Source organism: Polyodon spathula, chromosome 11 (assembly GCF_017654505.1).
Source record: "Polyodon spathula isolate WHYD16114869_AA chromosome 11, ASM1765450v1, whole genome shotgun sequence".
NCBI lineage: Eukaryota > Metazoa > Chordata > Actinopteri > Acipenseriformes > Polyodontidae > Polyodon > Polyodon spathula.
Genome location: NC_054544.1, coordinates 39776670 through 39798187, shown reverse-complemented (window position 1 = coordinate 39798187; position 21518 = coordinate 39776670). Strand labels below are relative to the sequence as shown.

The 21518-nt window shown below is 38.7% G+C and overlaps 1 protein-coding gene across 5 annotated transcripts in view; it reads right to left on the bottom strand.

Moving 5' to 3' along the window:
• LOC121322915 (fibronectin type III domain-containing protein 3B-like) overlaps positions 1–21518 on the bottom strand; it is a 240282-nt gene that overhangs the window by 28554 nt on the left and 190210 nt on the right. For all 5 annotated transcript variants that reach the window (XM_041263510.1, XM_041263509.1, XM_041263513.1 and 2 more), the window contains 4 exons: positions 17424–17596; positions 16443–16556; positions 14576–14725; positions 11122–11402 (listed from right to left, as the gene is read on the bottom strand). In XM_041263510.1, the coding sequence (XP_041119444.1) occupies positions 11122–11402; positions 14576–14725; positions 16443–16556; positions 17424–17596 (718 nt within the window). The remainder of the gene's footprint in view (positions 1–11121; positions 11403–14575; positions 14726–16442; positions 16557–17423; positions 17597–21518) is intronic.

The following is a 21518-nucleotide window of genomic DNA, read 5'->3' as shown; positions in this document are numbered from 1 at the left end:
TCCATTCTGAGGTTTTTCCTCTAATCAGTACTTTCTGTTTTCTACATGTTAACCACTCCCTAATCCATGTACATGTGTTTCCTTGAATCCCAACTGCGTTCAGTTTGAGAATTAATCTTTTGTGCGTGACTTTGTCAAAAGCTTTCTGGAAATCTAAATAAACCATGTCATATGCTTTGTAATTATCCATTATGGATGTTGCATCCTCAAAAAAATCAAGCAAGTTAGTAAGGCACGATCTCCCTTTCCTAAAACCATGTTGACTGTCTCCCAGTACCCTGTTACCATATAGGTAATTTTCCATTTTGGATCTTATTATAGTTTCCATAAGTTTGCATATAATAGAAGTCAGGCTTACTGGTCTGTAGTTACCTGGTTCAGTTTTGTTTCCCTTTTTGTGGATCGGTATTACGTTTGCAATTTTCCAGCCTGTCGGTACCACCCCTGTGTCAAGAGACTGCTGCATGATCTTGGTTAGCAGTTTGTAAATTACTTCTTTCATTTCTTTGTACCACAAATACAAAACTTTTCATGGGAAATACCCTGTTCCATAGTTCTCAATCTCAATCTCCTTTCCATAGGAATAAATTGTTCTGTTTTGGGGAATGATTTGAGGAATAGCAATGTTATTGTGGAAACAATGTCATAAATGAAAGTACATCTGTAATAAAAAATCCTATATGTAGTTGTATAATATTACTGAGAACTTTTTTTAATTGAAATGTGTTTTTATATTCATATATTAACAGATGACATTTTAGGGTTTTTTTTATTATTTTTTTATATATTCTACCATAAATTATGCAGCCGTATGTTCTACTGTTTTGTGGAACTTGCTCATTTCAGCAATGGACCCTAACGCACTAAACCTTGATATTTATTTGATGACAAAACATGAACACACATGGAACCATGCTGATGACCAATATATATATATATATATATATATATATATATATATATATATATATATATATATATATATAAAAATATATATAATAATTTAGAAAACGATTGAGTGTGAACAGCCAATGAGCTTCCAGATCTAGCGAGCTTCTTTTTTGCATAGATACCAGCTGGAACGTTGAAATGCTTAACTGTGTATTAAATTTGAAATCAATCCGCGCATACATAGCAGCTTTTTCCCTTAACATTGTAATCTACAACTAATCTGATAACATAAAAAGCTACTTAAACATACTTTCTGATGCTGGTCTAGAGACAAGGGAAATCATGTCTGTGACAGCACACCATAAAGAACGCTCAATTCGCAGCTACTGGACAGCAAATCAACAGGGAAGACACATTGGTTCACATTCTGTCCTTGGCTGGATCCAAACAACACCCTCCCTCAAATCCAGCCAGTCAAACTGCCAACCCTGTTTCAGTTCTTTCTGCAACAGCTAATCAACTCCCTGCCTGCTTGAATGACGCCCCGCCTCCAACAACAAGTTTCAAGTCCGACTCAGTACTACACAGACTATTCAACAATTGCACATGTCCAAATCAATTATAGTAAGCAAGAGTAAGACCCCCATAAATAAATAAATGTGTTAGCAATAATACTACTACTACTACTACTACTATATAATAATAATAATAATAATAATAATAATAATAATAATAATAATAATAATAATAATAATATTTCTCTACGTGTATGTCGATTTTCTGTTTTAATTATGTTAGGGACTATTTTCCTCAATGGAATGTTACCTGGCGAAATATCAGAAGTTCAAGGTAGTATATCCAAATTAAATAAAAAAACAGGTTTTTTTTTTTTTTTCTAAAGAGAAATAAAGATTAATTGTTATCTAATACGGGAAAGCCCTCTCGAGGTGGGCACCCCCCATGTGGTAACTGACCTTGACCACTTCCGTTGGTGCCGAGCCCTACGGCTCGGGATGCATCACTACCAGTAGTCATGGTCATCTACTAGGGTGTAGATCCCCGAGATACGGGCTCTATCACTTAAATATATATATATATATATATATATATATAATATATATATATATAGTATATATATATATATATATATATATATATATATATATTATTTTTTTAGCGATAGTGCCCATAGATGCTCAATATTTTTTTTTACTCTACATTTTAATGCTGTTTTAGATCCAGATATCTTTTCCAAAATAATGCATTGAGTATACATGCAAGGCACACCATATGGTCATGATGTCATCATATGCATATGACACACTCCCACATTTGTTAAAGCTGTGAAGAAACTATTTTGGTTTGCAGCAATTAACCATCCTTGGGAGCTTTTATGTAAGGCCAATGTCACATCAGAGCAAAATGAAGTGAAATGGATTTGTTTAACAGATATGCGTCAATGATATAGGCTAAAACAATGTGGAAGCAGAACTTAGCAGAAATGATTATAGAACGTAACTGCATACGAAATATGAAGATAATGGTGTGCACAACAGCAGTTGGTGGTCATCCTCTGTGCTAAAATTGTTTTCCTTTTTACAAAAATAAAAAGCTGCATTTAGTGGTCCTATTTTTCAATTCCAACTCCATTTCCAATTCCTTTTTAAAATCAATTCCCAATTTCAATTCCAATTCCTTTGAAGCGAGTGGAATGGGAATTGCTATTTTAGAGACCTATTAATTGTTGTGATCTGCTTAACTGCTTTCATTTAAAGACAATTTAATTGACTAACAGTGACTTCAATTTCTGTCATTTGATGCCACTGTGAGAAGTTCATTTTAACAGAATACTGCTTATTGCAATTCTGAGCAATGATGTGTTGGAATTGATTAAAAGAGAATCGTGGTTGCGGGGTTCATGTGTAACATTGGCTGCAGGGGGTACATAATTCATCAGGTCTAAGCTGCCTTTACTAGTCAGGTGTCCCGACACATTTCCCAGACTGGTGGTAGCCTGAAAACCAGTGTAGTGCTTGGGTAGAGCAGTTTAAACAATGTTATCAATTCAAAGGTTTTGGTATCTTAAAAAATAATTGTACATACTCTATGGTATTTAACCACTACATTTCTTTTGCACATACCGTATAAACCATAATGATCTACTCTGTTGAGACTCTTTTTTTCCCTCATTTTTAAAAATGAGCAATTATAACTAAAAAGCATCTGCTGCAGATCAAGACATGTGCCAATTCATTTCAGAACAATAAAAATCAAACCCCAGAGGTGTCATTAGTGTAACTCAGGCAGGCTCACATTAATCTATTTTCAGCAAGAGGGATAGTTACATTCTAATTAAGCAACTGATGCACTATGAAGTAAAAACAACAACAAAACGTTTTAATGTCTAAGTAAAGGGTGAAATCCGTATTGCCCCAAAAAAGGGTTTGAAACAGCTTTTACATATTCATCAAGGCAACACTAAGAGCTCTCATTGAAAATGTGATTTGTCATTATCAGTATAACGGACAGAACTTTGAAAGAATAGTGGTTTTCGGAGCAAACCAAGCTTTTGTCTAAAGCAGGATCATTCCAATTGGGATGACAGAAATTTAGTTTAGAAACAGCTGATGATTCATGAACATCAAGTCTTACTTCAACACATTTCATAAAGGATAATGTTTTGATAAAATGTAAACATAATTATAGTTGAAGGCTTGTTGCCATAACTAAAATGCACACATATGTTTACAAATGTGCTAGCGGATGGTACAATTATTTCATTAACTCTGTTCTGTATTCTTGCTTTATAACATAATCATTAAGAACTAATACAATATCCAACTGCTACGGAAGCAATATTTTATCAGCTGCATTTTACCAGTTACACATGTATTGTCATATTGCTTTGGTTTTTAATCAGAAATGCACTTTGATAAACAAACTTATTTCCTAACTGGGTATTGGTTTGGGAATTATCTTTTGAATAAATTCCAAATTCCAGTTCAGCCAAAATATCTTTAGGTAGTCATGTGTGCTGTAGCAGGATTCATTACAATTGAATAAGCAGTTATACTGCAGATAAATGTGTTAGTGTGATGTTCAAATGTCTCCAAGAAATTAATCTGCAATTTTGATTATTAATGATAATAAATAATACAAACAATATAGGCATTTCTTACTAGTTTTTATATTTGACCACTGAAGACACTAGAAAAAGTCTATTTATAACGTCCCTCAATAAATGTGTTTCTTTTCATATTATAATTAGACTAAATGATTAAAGGCTCACACAAATAATAAATGACAAATGCTGCAGAGTTGTGTAGTCTGGTGAGTACATTTCCAAACCCTCTACAGTATGAACCCAGTAGTGGATTTAAGACAAGTGACGAAAAATATATACAAATGATCTTGTCTGTTGTTTTTTACGTTACTCTGAAATATGTTTTTTTTTTTAGATCAGCAATCATCCATACCCTCAAAACACACAACCCTTAAGATTCTAAAGTAAAACTATATAAACATTTTGCTTCATGCCTTAATTGGTCTTATTCCTCTTGTATATTTTAAATGTTCAGTCAAATGTCTATATTGAAAAAATAAAAAGTTGACCAACCTTTCCAACAATGGAATGGTTTTAATTTCCAACAAGCACATACACCCTGAACATGCCACCACGCTTGCCTAAGATATTTAACCAGGTCAATATAAACAAAACCGTGAACTGTTTAAAACTTGCATCTCAATTTAAGTGTCCACTGGAGTCTCTGAGCACTCAGGGTTTAATGCTGAGACTCTCTAATCAATCATGTGGAGGCTGACGTGAGATGTGTTCAACAAGTAAGTTCCCATACTATATCACTGAAAGTCATGTCCCACAGTGGGAATGCTAAAGGAGATGTTTAATAGCTTAGGCAGACGGACTCCATATATTCCAACAGTCTGATACTTATTTTGTTTGTTTTGTTTTGCATATATATATATATATATATATATATATATATATATATATATATATATATATATATATATATATATATAAATAAATTTGCCTTGTACCAATTTCTTGAAATTAAAAGAAAATAAAGAACAAAATGGTTTGTTTGGCAAGTTGTCTTTGTGTCCCTGAAAAATAGTGGTGCGCAAAAGCAAATAAATAAATAGGGCCCAAATGGCATTATATAATGGCAACAATTTACGGTTGGCAATTAAGCAAAAATATTTTCTGATAAATGGGCACAAACATCTGGCAACACCTGATATGTGTAAATAAAGTGATCAAGTTACCATTTTTCACAATCTACAGTATGGGCATCTACCATCAACAGAAGTCTGCTAAACACTCAATCTGATTGACCTGCTGGATACATTTGCGGTAATTTTATAATATTTGATGAGAGGCAGTTACATGACTTGGCACGTTAATATGTAAGCTCAAACGTGCAGACACAAGATTTGACTTAAATGTGGATGACTTTAATAACGACATTAGAAAAAGAGAAACAATAAAATTAGTCTTTGCATAACTTCATCTATCAGCACGGGAAACTGCTTTTCTTGTAAATAGTCTAAAAGGATGGTTGAGAATACATTTAGAAAGAGTAGCGACTAGGTTCAGTGCAGAGTATGTGCAGTGCCAAAATGACCAGTATTGAACAATGCGGAATTTCTTTCCCGTAATTTCTGATAAGAACCGATGTATAATCTTGTGGCACGTACCCAAGATAAAAGGTGACCTTTATGTGCCTCAGAGAATGCTGCTTTTGTACTGCATTATTCAAAATGCTATGTCTTATTGTGTTGCAGGAACATATGCAGATTGAAATGTTACTCTTTTTGGAAAAAGAGTGAATCTTACTTTGAAAGTTGCTCTGTGAGTAAAAAGGTCTAAAATTTTATAAATTTTAAAAATAAATCTAGTCTTGTGTACTAGTTAGTAAATGGTATTATTGTGTATCCATCTATAAAGGGAAATGCAAACACCCTGGCAAAACTCATCCTCTTCTGTTGTTGTAAATACAAATTTAATCATTGCTAGAAAGGCTCTTGCCCAGAAGCTAAAACAATTTCTTTGACCTTCTGCACTGTTCTTTCACAGTAACTACCATCACTCAAAGTGCAAATGTACTCTCTGTGACAGCACTATATAGGGGTGTGTTTTTTATTGTTTGTAAGACCACAAGGCAGTCTCACATTGTTGTTTTTATAGATTTGCAACCTTCTTGGCCCTGGGCAAGGTCAATTCACTGCATAAAAGACTGAGTAGCGTTGCATCTGGTTCTTCCTTCGCCTATACTATACATGTGCAAACTGGGATAGAAATTCTCAGACACTGATGGTATTGCCTCACCATTAATGTAGAACCTTGTATCTACTACTTTACCTTTTAATTATAGAGATGCTCCTTTATTTTAGTGGGCTTGAATGCCCATTTGATGCTATTGGTTAATTTGTGCAAGCTACTGTTGTAGTCATGGTTATCATATCATCCATGTATGCTCAAATTGGTGGTAGCCGCATTCCAGAAGCCAAGTGCTCACTGGTGCCCATTTTGATGACCTAATAGTTACTTCCATTTCCATGGTAAAAGCCAATGGAGAAATGATGCATCCTGCCATTATTCTAACTTCTAGGCATTGCCACTGGTGCTGAATTCTTAAGTTGAAAAATAAAATTGCAAATCTCCAAAATAGGCTTTCACTAAATTTGTTATTGTCATCGGTACACTGAAAAAATCAAATGTTGCCCAAAGAAGTTCATGTGGCACTGAACCATATGCATTAGCCAAATCCAGGAATGTCACATGGAGCTCCTTCCTCTCCTTTTAAGCTGATTGAATTTGTTGCCAGATCACGCTGATGTGTTCTAAGCATCCTGGGAAACCTGGAATGCCCACTTTTTGTATTGAAGTGTCAATAAAACAGTTCTTTAACACTTTGCAGTCCTATGTCGGACCAGGTCCGACATCATCAAAAAGACGTAAAGCACAGGTCTCTAGTCATTTTTTTTTCTCCAGAAAAAGCTGAGAAAATCTTTCAATGGCCGAGTGAGACCGATAGGAGCCAAATGAAACCGAAAAAAGGGCGTATCACACAGCTCCATCCACTACAGAGATAACAAAGAGGTAGCTGCTTCTGCATCCAACACTCAAAGAATATCACAGACATTTGCAGAGCATTTTGGAGATGTCATAATAATAAAATAATGACTTGGATCACATTATTGAGGAGTTTGGTAATAAAATGAGTGATCAGGAGAGGATTTATCTGTATGCACGTCCATAAAGAGGTATGTGAAAAATACAGCGAATAAGGTGTGGGGCTTGGCTGTAGAAACAGTACTGAGTGTCATTTTGCGATTCAAAGCCTTTTAAACTGGTTTTACTCTGAAAAAAAAATTTTAAACAGCGCGTGTAAAATAAACAGCGCATGTGAAAATAAATTGGACCTGACACACCTGACAAGCGCTGAATAAATGGACTGCAAAGGGTTAATAGATAAGTTGACAATCTTTGAGCAAAATTATGCTTTCTACGTTTAATAGGGAAAAAGGGTGAAGCTGTCCTCCATTTGGGCTTTTTTAATTTGTATGTTTTCTCCAAGTATTTCTCCAGCTCAAACTTAGATTATTTTAGTGTGCCACTTTTCTCACTGGTGAATAACATCTTTACAAATTTGAACGGATCTTTATAAAAGTTAGTTCTTGCATGCTCCTTTTTGTAGCTTTTCCGTAGGTGCTCAGCACTGCACAATGTTGCAAGCTTATCTTTTATTTTCCATTGCTTCCTCAGCTGCCTCCTTTCTCTAACTGAGTGTTCAATTTCCTGCTGCATTCTAGACTTGCCAGGAATACTTTGTACCTTTTCCTTTTTTTTCAACTCCAAACCTCTTGCTTCCTTATGCATAGATGATGTCCTCAAATCTATCCAGCTTCTTTTCAACTGTTCTACTTAACCTTTCCAATGCAAAACAGAGATCCGTGTTTACTGTGCCCCACACAGTTTTCTCACAAACTCTTGGCCATTTAACTCCAGACTTGTGCCGGTTGAGGTTCTTTTCTCTTTTATGCTGGTTCGTCTGACCGGGTTCGCAAGAATCATTAGGTTCATCACTAGTTGTATCCATGCAAGTCATCCTCACGTCTATGACAGGGGTGTTGATATCCTGCGGACTGTGGTTTGCTTCCTGTCACTGGATCTCATTCAACTGACATGACTGACTTCATAAGAAGTACTGATCAGTGTGAGGCCCTTGTCACTTCTCCCTTAAGCATTTCATTCTCCCTTGATGAATCTTCAAACCCCTGACTACTGTCACCTTGATCCAGCAACAGACACAAACCTGGAGTTCCATGTCTTTGCTAACTGCAGATCTTGAACTAGTCTTTTGAGAAGTATTCTCCATTCTCATATCCGTTTCTATTCCTAAGTCGTTAACCATGTTGTCTAACGTTGAGTCATCTTCCACCCCTGCTCTCTCAGACTCTAGTGGTATTTTCCTCTTTAATTTCTTAGAAGCCTTGGGCAGGTCCTGTTTACTTTTGAAAACACAGAGCTGGATACTGCCAACAAGGGTAGCTAACCTTTGCCAGCCCCAATGGGGGTTCTTTCCTAATGTCAGCTGTCTCTCCATGCTGTCACAAGGTCTTTCTCTTGTTGCCAGCTGCACAATTCACAGCAGTCACTGGACGTATCCAGATCTTCATGATTTCCATTACTTGAGAGTAGATGTTAAAACTTCATGTTGATCTGAACTCGGCTCTCATTAAGATAAACACCAACTAAGATGTAGCCTTACAGCAAACTAATGTGATCTATCTGCATCTCCATCTATTTATGTTTCTTTCCATCTGATTATGTACAGTGCTGTGAAAAAGTATTTGCCCCGTCCTGATATTCTGCATTTTGCACGATGAATTTGGTCAGATCTTTCTGTGGGTTGTAGTAGTATATGGAGGGAAAAAATGACACCAAAGTTTGGTGCTTCTTTCATTTGTTTAGTGTGCAAGGTAATCAAAATGTAATGTTCAGGTGTGAAAAAGTCATTGCCTCCCCTCCAGTTAACTCAACCCAGTTAAAGGGATAATTAGGGTCAGTTGTTTCAATATTTTTGTTAACAATCAGGCCTGATTTGGGCCAGCCCTGCCTAATATAAATCTGACTAATTTTGGCCTTTACCATCAGAGTGAAGTTGTGAGCACAAAGGTTCTAGAGGCACCTTATGCCACGATCAAAAGAAGTTGCCGAAGACCTCCGTAAAAAAAGTTGTTGATGCCTATCAGTCTGGAAAGGCTTTCAAAGCCATTTCTAAGGCTCTGGGCCTCCACCAAACCACAGTCAGAGCCATACTGACCAAATGGAGAAAGTTTGGGACAGCAGTGACTCTTCCCCAGAGTGGCGGTCCTGCCAAAATCTCTCCAAGAGCTAGATTTAAAATCATCCTGGAAGTCACAAAGAACCCTAGAACAACATCCAGGGATCTGCAGGCCTCTCTCGCCTCAGCTAGGGTCAGTGTTCAAGACACTGGGCAAAAATGGGATTCATGGCAGAGTAGCAAGGTGGAAACCACTGCTCACTAAGAAGAACATAAACGCTCGTCTCAAGTTTGCCAAAAAGCACCTGGATGATCCTCAAGAGTTCTGGAAAAATGTTCTATGGACAGATGAGTCAAAAGTGGAACTTTTTGGCCAACATGGGCCCCGTTATGTCTGGTGAAAACCAAACACTGCATTCCACAGTAAGAACCTCATACCAACGGTCAAGTATGGTGGTGGTAGTATCATGATTTGGGGATGCTTTTCTGCATCAGGACCTGGACGACTTGCCAACATTGAAGGAACCATGAATTCTGCTCTGTATCAGAGAATTCTATAGGAGAATCATCAGGCCATCTGTCCGTGAGCTGAAGCTGAAGCGCAGCTGGGTCATGCAGCAAGACAAGAATCCGAAACACATAAGCAAGTCTACGACAGAATGGTTGAAGAACAAGACATTTAAAGTTTTGGAATGGCCTAGTCAAAGTCCAGACCTAAACCCCATTGAGATGTTGTGGCAGGTCCTGAAACGAGCAGTTTATGCTCCAAAACCCACAAATGTCACCGAGTTGAAGCAATTCTGCATGAAGGAGTGGGCCAAAATTCCTCCAGGGCGCTGAGAGAGACTGATCAATAACTAAAGGAAGCGTTTGGTTGCAGTTATTGCTGCTAAAGGTGGTGTAACCAGTTATTGAGTCTAAGGGGGCGATTGCTTTTTCACACAGGGGCATTGGGTGTTGCATAACTTTCTTTAACAAATATATATCAATTTTGCGTTATTTGTTCACTCAGGGTCCCTTTTATCTAATATTAGATTTTGGTTGAAGATCTGATAACATTCAGTGTCAACAATATGCAAAAATGCAGAAAATCAGACAGGGGGCAAATACTATTTCACGGTACTGTAGATATCCTTCATGTGTGACAGTATGAAAGGGAAGGGAGAATCGTAATCTGTTCCTTCGCTTTGGTTTTGTATTCAAACCTAGAAAACTGTGAGAGACCCCAGAGAACGTAACAGTATAGTGAGTGTTGTGTTTGTTTTTGTGTCTGTTAGTAATTGTCTAGCTTGTGAATTACCAGATGGATAACACGTTTCCAGAGCTGTCACCTTGGGCCAGCACAAAGCTGGAACAACACACCACCGCTGTCACAAATAACCTGTTATCACCCACCACAAGCACTACTAGATGCACCCAGGACTGGTGTTTGCATTATTGTGGGGTGAATATTATTTGTTTATTATTTGAGACTGCAATCCTATTGTTATTTACCCCATGCAGTACACATTGGTGTGTATTGCCGGGGGATTATTGTTTGGTCGCTGGATATAATTAATAAAATCCATTCCAAACCGGATTACAATCATCTGTCTATTTCATTTACGTACTGCATTACTCCTGCACCTGCATCCACTTAGCCACTTTGTCATAACGGTACATCTCTAGGGTCTTCAAGTGGGCATGTATTTGCCTACAGGTATGACTCATGGTGACAACTATCAAAGACAGCCACACTTGTTTAAAAGTTATACTTTAAATGTTGTTTCAGTGCTCAGCTATCTTTTAAATCATGAATAATAAAAGAAATGCACACAACACGTTGCATTGCTCAACAGGTTAATTTAGAGAGAGAACCCTAATGGTACTAATAATAGCAGTGATGTACATTTGGGCGAATTATTTAATAGGTGCTTACCTGTAGTCACTGTCTGGCTGCAGACCCTTAATCATAAAGCTTGTTACATTCTCCACTGTGATCTGACTGTTTTCCATTTCGATGACATATGCAATAATTTCTGACCCATTATTGCAAGGCTCTTCCCATTTTAATGCAAGGCACATGGAGGGGGAAACGAGGGGTGTGTCTGTGTGATCGTCATCTCGCACAAACAGCACAGGCACCACTCCTGGCTCCGTGGCTGGCGTGCTGCAGGTCACCACATCGCTGTAGGGTCCTGCTCCTGCCTGATTTGCTGCCTACCATAATAACAAAAACAAAATCAGGACATTAAAAGTTAGTTTCTAGATTGAACAAAACCATACATGCCAACAGTCCCTATATGGTCCGGACAGTCCTGATTTCCTAGCAAATATCCTGTGACCCGATACATAGAAAGAGAGTCCTGATGTTTACCCATAGAATTTTTTTTTTTATTCTGCACAGTAGAGTTAGTGAAAACCACACGCTGTGCTCTTTGTGCGGCTGACAAATCTGCTGATCACTAACTTATACAAAGGTAAGAACACTTCACTATGTCTTTTTATGTGTCATGTTGAGTTGGGGGGGGGGGAGATGCGTCTATTATATGATAATGAGTGTTCTCTTTCAATTCAAAAATAGCCATCAACTAATGGGTATCTCCGTCAGGTGATAAGGTTATGCTGAGCTTAATAAAAAAAGCTGCCTTTAGGCCTCCGTAGCTCTGATGTCAGCGCCCTGCCCCTCGGATACTGAATAATTATGCAGAGCATAGGAAGCTCAGCCTCTTTTGCTTTCAGCTTCTGATCGGGATTGAGCGTAAACTATTTGTTGTTATTACAACACTCTTATTTAATAAAATTCAGTGTTTGCACCCTCCGTTGCCTTAATTGGGCACGGGAAGCTGGTGGCTGCCCCTTCCCCGGGTTTATCTCACTGAAAAAAACTCTAGTTACGTTCGCTGAGCATGGGCCCCATCACCAGGCTCAGTTGCTTTAGCTCTCATATTTGGCGTGCCGACTGGCACTGACCCTTAAGCACTTGGCTGAGTCGCTTATTCGAGCGCTCTTTTCAGCTTGCTGACTCTTTGAGTCTGTCTCGGTAATTATTATTTGAGAGTTTTTATTGTTATTTACTTGTATTATTATTTATTACTTCTAACTAACATTTTGGTTTTTCTTTCTTTCAGAGAGAAACACGAGGTGTGTGTGTTGGCCCTGGACATGACGAAGCACTACAGCAGCGGTCTTTATAAACCCTAGCCTGCTCCAGACACCAGCTGCACACAGAGTTTTTACCCTGTGTGTTAGCTTAGATCTCCCGATCTAAATTTTAATCAGGTTTTCTGGGGGATTATTCCCCAAGTGTGTCACACCCGTGCCTTCGCTTCGCGTTTCAGGGCAGGTTCTATGAGTACTCCTTACTCCCTTTCGACATGTCCCTTGCTCCTCACACCTTTTCCAAGTGTATGGACGCCATTCTGGGCCCCCTACGGGTTCAGGGTGTTCGACTGATGAATTACCCAGATGACTGGCTCGTCTGCGCTCAGTCACAGCAGCAAGCCCTGGCACATATGGCATTGGTCACAGACCACCTCCAGCAGCTCAGTCTCAGGATGAACCTGCAGAAGTGCCACATCATGCCAAGCCAGCAATCGGATTTCCTTGGCCTCCACCTGGATTCTGTGTCTATGAAGGCCACATTAACAACTCAGAGATTTACCGCAATAGAGTCTTGCCTCTCCCTAGTCAGGTTGAGAGAAATAGTAAGTATGGTGCTGTGTCAGTGCATGCTGGGGTTGATGGCTGCTGCCTCGCAGGCCCTTCCTTTGGGCCTACTCCAACAAAGGCCTTTCCAGGCCTGGTTCAACTCGTTTGTGCTTCACCCGCAACGAGACAGACATCGCAGGCTGGTGATATCCCAGTCCTGCTGGAGAACCCTGCACTGGTGGAGGATCCCCTCCAACCTTTGTCAGGAGACAACCATGGGTCCCATCTTCCGGAGGGAAGTAATCACCACAGATGCCCCTAACCACGGCTGGGGTGCAGTCTGGAACGGGGGACTCGGGGAGTGTGGACGGGCAGTAGATCTCACCATATATCACTTTCTTCCAGTGACCTGGAACAAACACTTGCTGGTGCGGTCAGACAACAACAATATATCAACCGCCAGGGCGGCCTGAGCCTTCACCACATGGTGGTTCGGATGTTACTGTGGTCGCACCCCCAAATGGATTCTCTTCGAGCAGTCCACTTACTGGGCCGACTCTCCAGAGGAGGTCCCCTGGCCTCAGAATGGCGTCTCCACCCCAGGGTTGTAGAACACATCTGGGGGTGATTAGGCACAGCAGACCTCTTCGCCTCGCAGGAGTCTACACACTGCCCTCTTTGGTTCTCGATGAGAGACCTCGACAGTCCCTTAGGAGTCGACGCCCTGGCCCACAAGTGACCGGCTTGTCTCCTATATGCCTTCCCACCGATACTACTGCTCCCCGCCTTCCTAGAGAAGGTCAGGGTAGAGAAAGGGTAGAGCTTCTGGTAGCTCCTCGGTGGCCCCGAAGGACCTGGTTTTCGACCCTGGTGCAACTCCTGCACGGCCAGCACAGGCAGATCTCCCTGAAGGCGGATCTCCTCTCTCAGGCTCACGGCCATCTGTGGCACCCGAACCCCCAGCTGATACAGCTATGGGTCTGGCCCCTAGGGCTGTCATCGGCAGTTGTTGCCACTATTCAGAGTGCGAGAGCTCCCTCTGTCAGGTCACAATGCACGTATAAGTGGCAGTTATTTCAGGACTGGTGTCTGGCCCAGGGCCAGGACCCAGTTACCTGCTCCGTGGCAGTTATCTTACAGTTTCTCCAGAAACTATTAGTTGACGGTAGGTCCCTTTCCACACTGAAGGTGTACCTAGCAGCCATATCTGCTTGTCACACGGTCATAGATGGGTTATCGCCTGGAAACCATTTCCTGGCATCCCAATTTCTTAAGGGTGCGAGGAGGCTTCATCCTCCCAGGACATCTAGCCTCCCCTTGTGGTGCCTTGATGTGGTGCTGGGAGCCCTTACAAAAGCCCCAAGCAACCCCAGTTCTCTGAAAGAGAAAATAGCCATCAAGCAGTGAAGTTACTTTCAATAGTCCTTGCAGCCTGAAGCAAAAGAGGCTGAGCTTCTTACGCTCTGCATAGTCATTCAGCACCCGAGGGGCGGGGCGCTGACACCAGAGCTACGGAGGCCTAAAGGCGGCTTTTTTATTAAGCTCAACATAATCCTATCTTCTGATGGCAATACCCATTAGTTGATGGCTATTTTTTCTTTCACAGAACCAGGGTTGCATCCGCAACCTTACGTTTTTTGCTTATGACTCCTCCCATGTGTATGATGCGCATGACCCCCACGTGTCAGTAAACTTTGAGAAGAACCTTTGTGTAAATCAATTCAATTGCTTTAGTGTCCTACCTGGAGTCTACAGCAGTAATGTGTTGCTGCAGCGAGATCTGTGATTTCATACTGTGTTTCTGTACCGCAGTAAATAAGCTCCAAGGATTCATCTTCTCTGCTCCACTCCAGTCTGTACTCTGAAATATCTGCTCCAGTGTTCTCTGGGCTCTGAAAGAAAAATACACTGGGCTATGAATATGAGAGAGGGGTAGACATTTGTCTTCAAATACATTCAATGTGTTTTCTGATTACACCTTTTTATATGATAAGTGGTCTTTTCTCAAAAAAAATAAAAGGAATTTTTAGTAGGTGCCTTCTGACTTTAACTTAAGTCAAATATACCATTCTGCTCTGTGATAGACTGCTGTTGCTATGTCAAGCGTCAATGGACTCTTTATTATGATTGATTCTGTACTGTTTTATCGCAGTGAATGGCACAAAGAATTTGCTTGCCATGCAATAAGTATTAAGCATGAACAATAAACAGTACATTTACAAGTTATCAGTCTTGCATGTAAGTGCCTTTTGTCTCAGTAGAGCTGAAGTTGAATGTACGTCGTTCTGGTATCTGGTCAAAGCACAAACTTTATGTCCTGAAGAAACCCAACCCGCCAAACAAAACAATTTTCTCTCTTTTTTTTTTTTTTTTTAAATAAGTGAAACTCTGCTTGCTTCCATAATACTTTGACTTTTCTTACTGGTGTACTATAATGTGTTTTAAATGAACACTGTAAGATACTGATGGATGAAAAAATATTATAGCAGATTTATTTTAAAAAAATTAAATAAAAAGAAATGTCAGCCATGTTAAAGTAAACAGTAAATGACACTCCGAGCTGCAACTCTCTATGTGGCTGTCCAATTAAAGCACGTAAGACTACTGTGGATTAAATCGACTCAACAGTCAAATTAAAATACAGCATGTATCAATTCATTCTGAACACTCGTGACTCTTCTTTAATTAGCAGGAGGACAGTAAGGTTGCTTTTCAACTGAAGTTCATCTATTTGCTTCTGTTCTTTTGCAGTGAGGAAGTTCACAGTCTTTGGAGGAACTATTCTACATGCAAACTGTTCTAATTTATTGGCTTAGTTTATAATAAATTAATTAGATCAAGTTTCAGAGTTAAGAAAAAAAAACAAACAATCTAACAAAAAAAAAAACAACCTTGGTTGTATACATCATATTGGTGAGGTTGGATACATTTGGACTACTGGTGGTGGCCTAAATACTGAATACAGTGGTACATCCTTAAAACTGAAGATAACGTTAAACCACTTTTAATAGGAGCAAACTGAGTCTTTAAAATGTGGCCTTAAAGCAAGGTTTTGCTCTACTTGAGTGCATTTGTTCAGTAAACAACTCGTATTACTTCTTGCTCTCAGTATTTGTTCAAAATATGGTACTTTGGGGCCAGTATTCATTTTTTTCAGTAATAAATCCATCATCAACAGAGACAAAAATTATGATCACTGTAAAGTGCTCTTCGATACGCTTTGAAATAGAATTGGTACAGCATGTATCTTGCCTATAAAAATCTATTGCAATAAAGCTGGAAGCCACAATGCAAGACAGAAGCTCATAGTCATGATTGCTTTGCAAAGAAGAAAATCTATCTCTATTGAACGGTAAGCATACATATAAAGGGGGGCTGTTTACTGGTTAGGTCATCAGCTACTAGCATATTTTATTTATTTATTTAAAGTCGGTGTTACCATCAAACTTTTTATTATAACGTTGATGGATAAAATACAGCTTTTCCATGTACAGTACTGTATTGCTAACAAGACACCTCTATGTGCCTCAACAATAATTGATAGAGACACACAACCAACAATAATTTATTTCTGTTTTATTTATATATTCTGTATTAACAGGGACTTACCTCCCAGCTTACAAGAACACAGGAATTAGATGTTAAGGTGAGAAACGGCGCCCTACACTGGCCTGGAGGTCCTGCTGCAGTAGTTACTTCTGTTGTTCCAGAATACGGGCTGTACTGTATTGAACAAAATAATAAAAGCTAGCTAACAATGACAAGCCAAATAGGCATGGTTGTGCAATCAGTATATATTTTTTGTAACCTAATTCATGTTTTACTGCAGATACTGAGAAGCTAAGCACCTATTGAGGCTTAAATGAAAAAAATAAAATACAGAAAACAGTGAACCAAATGGAAAACTCAGTGACTCAAAGTGTGTGTTCTGTATGATTGATTCATACAGATGATAAAACAATGCAAAGCGGTTCATTTGAATTGGACAACACTGATAATGCAACTTAATTGAAAAAAAAGTACAGAACACAGCTGTGTGCCAAATATTAAGATAATAAGTCATGTGACCTCAATATAGCAGCCTCATATGGATCTTTCTGAAATAATACAAAAACAATCTATCTATCTATCTATCTATCTATCTACCCGTATGTATCTAAATATGAAAAAAATTACACTGTGGACCTACTTATGAGCTTAAATATGACTGACTCTTTCATATAACAGTTGCCTCTGTGAATTTCTCAGAAGCATCAAAATCAATTGGTTTTCATGTTTCTGAGGTGAGAGTAAGCCTTGATAAGGTTAGGGCTGGAAGGGCACTGACCAGTTTTATGATCTGCTTTTTTTCCCCATTCCTATATAGCTATAGAGCGACAAGCCGTTCAATGAAGACATTGAGAAAGAAAATACTACTAATAGTTTTTGCTATTGCTTTTGCTATAGTGTTACATGTTACATGGTTGAAGTGGACTTGAACCAAGCAGGCGTCTCAAATTCCATCTGAGAAACCCCAACCCCCTCCTATTTTATCTTTTTCCCCATTGATACAGTATATGATTGTAGATTTCACCAGCTGAACACCCCTACCCCAGCCTCGTTGGTGGATCGGACTCTGAAGCTGTAGGTGGTTCCAGGGAGGAGGCTGCTGACAGTACATTCCAGGTCAGGACCACGATAGACCTCGGTGGGGTCTGTTTCTGCTTCGCTCATTTCCAGGCTGTACTCTGTCACCTCACAGGCACTGTCTGAGGATGGACAATCTGCAAACAAAGAGAAATGCAAGCAATCAGTAAGGAGATGTGTCCTTATATGGTTCTGTTCAAAATAATCAATGAAACTTCATATAAAAATTCACCAACATTTAAGTCTTTGTCAATATATTTTGTGGTAGGACAGAAAAGACTGATATGTGTGAGAGTAGGTGTTTTGTGTCTTGACATCTAGAAGTATAATGAAGCTTGAATATATAATTTATAATTTCCTATTATTGAAAGTATCAGAACAAATATGCTTGTTTGTCTAACATGGTGACCCTGGGATTCGATTGTAAGGAAATTATAGCAGCTTAATGTACCAAATAAACAACAACTGTGATACCATGGGTTTTTTTTTTGTATTTTATGCAGTGTTAGCAATATGTTGTTATGGGTTTATTTGGTCTTTTATTACGGTACAATTGGTATGCAATGATTTTGTTGTCAAAATTAAGCCACTAGCTAAATCTCTGGTCCTAGCTTATTGTTTGTTTTATATTCTGCTACTGGCACTGTACAGTGTTGTTGTGCCTGATGTGTAATTATAGCAGTCTTCTGGGAGAATGCAATTCTTTATGAATAATACATAAAACAGGAAAACAAAGAAACAAATTGAAACGTGGTAGAAATAGTGGTTTAAAGATACAAAAAACTTTCACAAAGTGGATGAATAAACATGAATAATGTATGAATAATACATAAAACAAGAATTCATTAAAATGATAATTGAAACATGGTAGAAATTGGTAAATTGTTAATGGAATGTTGTTCAGTTTTATGCAACTCAGGAACAATGACCTTTTAATAAATTCACCCAACATCATATCTCTAGAAGTTCCACCTAGTTTTTATGCATCCCCTTGAGGAGTTTTAGCCAGGTTTATTTCCTGCTGCTGCTTAGAAATATGACATGTAATTTTAAAGTCAGATTCCAGGAAGGGTTTTTACAGTGAGTGCATTATTAGGGTTTGCTAATTAATAGTCAACCACGGAAAGAATACATCACCTTTCAATAACACATTACTCTCCTTCTGCATGAAGACCTTGGGAAAGATTTACTGTACAGTTGAAGTTTCAGTGGCACATGTTTATTTCTCAATGTCTTCATTTTCAAAGACCATGCAGTCTTCAGTGGATAAAATCACAAAATTAGCAAACAGTTTGGTAAATGTGGCTTAATTACATGATAGGGACTTGGGTCAGGATTCGTCGGTGAATCCCTGTGGGGAACACTTGTTCAGCACTTACCACCATATTGATCCCTTGCCTCTCACAAGCACTAAATCCATAAGCATATTTAAAAGGGAGTCAGCCTCTGCAATCAATTAGCAATGTACTGGGGAGTGGTGTTGGTGTTACAGAATCACTTCACTTTTTTGTATCATGTGAAATGTATTCTGAAAGCTATCCCGATTTTGTTTTGATATTTTTACGCATACATTATATGGCAAAAAAACATCTGGAAATATATTCCTCAACTTTTTGTCAAGAGCATTCAGCAGGAGAAAGGTAAATTCTCTTCTGAGCATCATTGTGTATCCAGTTCATGCTCCTTTACCTGCAGTAGTGATGATGCTCTTAATTTAAATTAATAATGCACTACAGTAAAAGTAAAACAGAAGCATTGCAGGAGGGATCAATATCTGGATACACTTCTATGCTTTTAAGGGAACATTTCTAATTTCTCATAAAAGTTAATAAATGTTATTTATAGCACATGTTTGATTAAAAATATCGACATAATCAGGATTGAGTTTTGAAATGTATTGCATGATATATAGCAACTCCTGTTGCAACATCCTTAAATAAAACCTGAGAATTTAATAAAAACATCACTTCTAGTACAACAGAGGGGATTTCAATAAAGATAAGACCTGAAAGGCAGCAGTAGTAATAATCTTTAATTATAGTGTCTTCTAATTGTGCCTAAACCATTCACGTTAAACCATGCATTCTCAGAAATCATGCATAAGCACGTCTCCATTTAAAATGTTATTAACTTCAAACACTGCTAATGATAGGTTTCAATTCAAATTCACAATTGTAGTAAACCAATTCAGTCCAGCTTTAACCAGTCCTTTGGCTTTCCCAGAAAAGAAAACAAACACAGCATACAGTAGTACCTAAAGATCAACAAAACCCAGAACATTTTTTGGTCTTCAGAGGTATAAAATTCAACATGTCAGGCAATGACATCTAAATGATCAGCTATCACATAATGACTTCAGCTCTCCCTGCAGTTATCCATCATTTTAATATCCATCCAGTTTCATTTACTACTGTGATAAATTCTGTTTTACAATATTTTTTCAGGGTTTGTCATTCACTGGCTTTTTTAATACACTACATGTATAATTGGCTACTGCATGATTTCAATCGCTATCTCTTATATCAAGTGATTATCTTAAAAAGAGATATTTCACTTAGCTAAGTATTAAAGTAGTTGTATTGATTATCTCCCAATTCATGCGATTGACTGTGAAAATAATGCTTCCTGCACTTTGCTATTTTCATGTAACTATTTTTTTTATAGCAATGCACTAACAAGGAACAAAGGGCAGTGTAATATGAAACACCACAGTGACACCCAGGTTGGTAAATTATAGGGAGAAGCAGGATATGCTGGAAACTAGATGCTGCATCTCAGAGAACCCTTTCCAAATTGTTTCTAAATATAGTGAGAGCAACAGGATGGGGATGACGTCTGCTTGATGGCTCAACCTGTTGGAGCATGACCCTCGGAGCTCTCGCGCTGCAGTGAGCCGAGCGTCTGAATCTCACTCGCTCAAACTCAGGTGTCATGCTTGACTGTCTGTACTGTAACTCCTCTGACGTATTAGCCCAATCAAGGCTATCTATTCCCAACTTTTTCGAGGCTTCCGAATCATAATCGGCAAAACAAGTCTGGCATCCATCAATTTGTATTCCACACCTGTAGGAACAGATGGTCACACAGACTGTGATTTGTTTTATTGGCATGGTGTTGTAATTCAAAGGGTTCTGGACCTTTAGCTGACTTTCTTCTATGTTGCAGATTATTTTGTGTAGATGTACTGGAATGTTTGCGGTATCTATGGATCATTGACAGTACAGTTTACTTTTGCAATAGATGGCTGTTTTTCTGTATTAAAATAAACTTAGAAGAGTAACATTATTATTAAGCCAAGTATAGACAGGTGTTAAAGGAAGTAGTTGAACTTGAATCAGAACCCCAACTTCCTATTCATACAGTCAGATCTGCTTAATGTCAATTCTGTTAATGTCACACTCCGCTTCTTACTCCTGATTATATCACTTCTGTTACTGTCACACTCCAGTTAATGTCAATCGAATTTAACAGACACACAATTAATTTCACTTCTACTTAATATCACTTTCAACAGCCAATCTATGACCAACCAATTTCGGCCTGTTCGTTCTAGCCGAGTCTCAAAACCTTGCGGTCACGTGATCAATGTGGCTACATTCTGTAACTATTATTGTAACAGTTAAGGCCTCATTAAGCGCATAGATACAAAACGTTACTAATCTTGAATGAATGTAACTTTGGCCACAAAAGCTGAAATAATTGCTCTACCAGAGAAAGGAGAAAAAAAACAAAACTCTGTCTGAAAAGTTTTCCATGCACCCATCAACAATTTCAAAGACTCTCCTGTTCAAGTGGTTGTTTAGAACACTTTAAAAACACGGCACCAAGTTCAAAGCGGCAGCTAGTGAGTCAGTTTCTGAAGATATTTTATCGGAATTTAAGACAAGGTTGCCATTACTGCTTGATGGACACTCTGCAGACAATGTGTGGATGAGACGGGCCTGTTTTACACAGCACTTCCTGACAAGACATTGTGCTTTGGAAATGAGCAGTGCCATGGAGGTATACGAGCAAAGGATCGGGTGCACAAACATTTCTGGAACTGACAAATGTAAACTC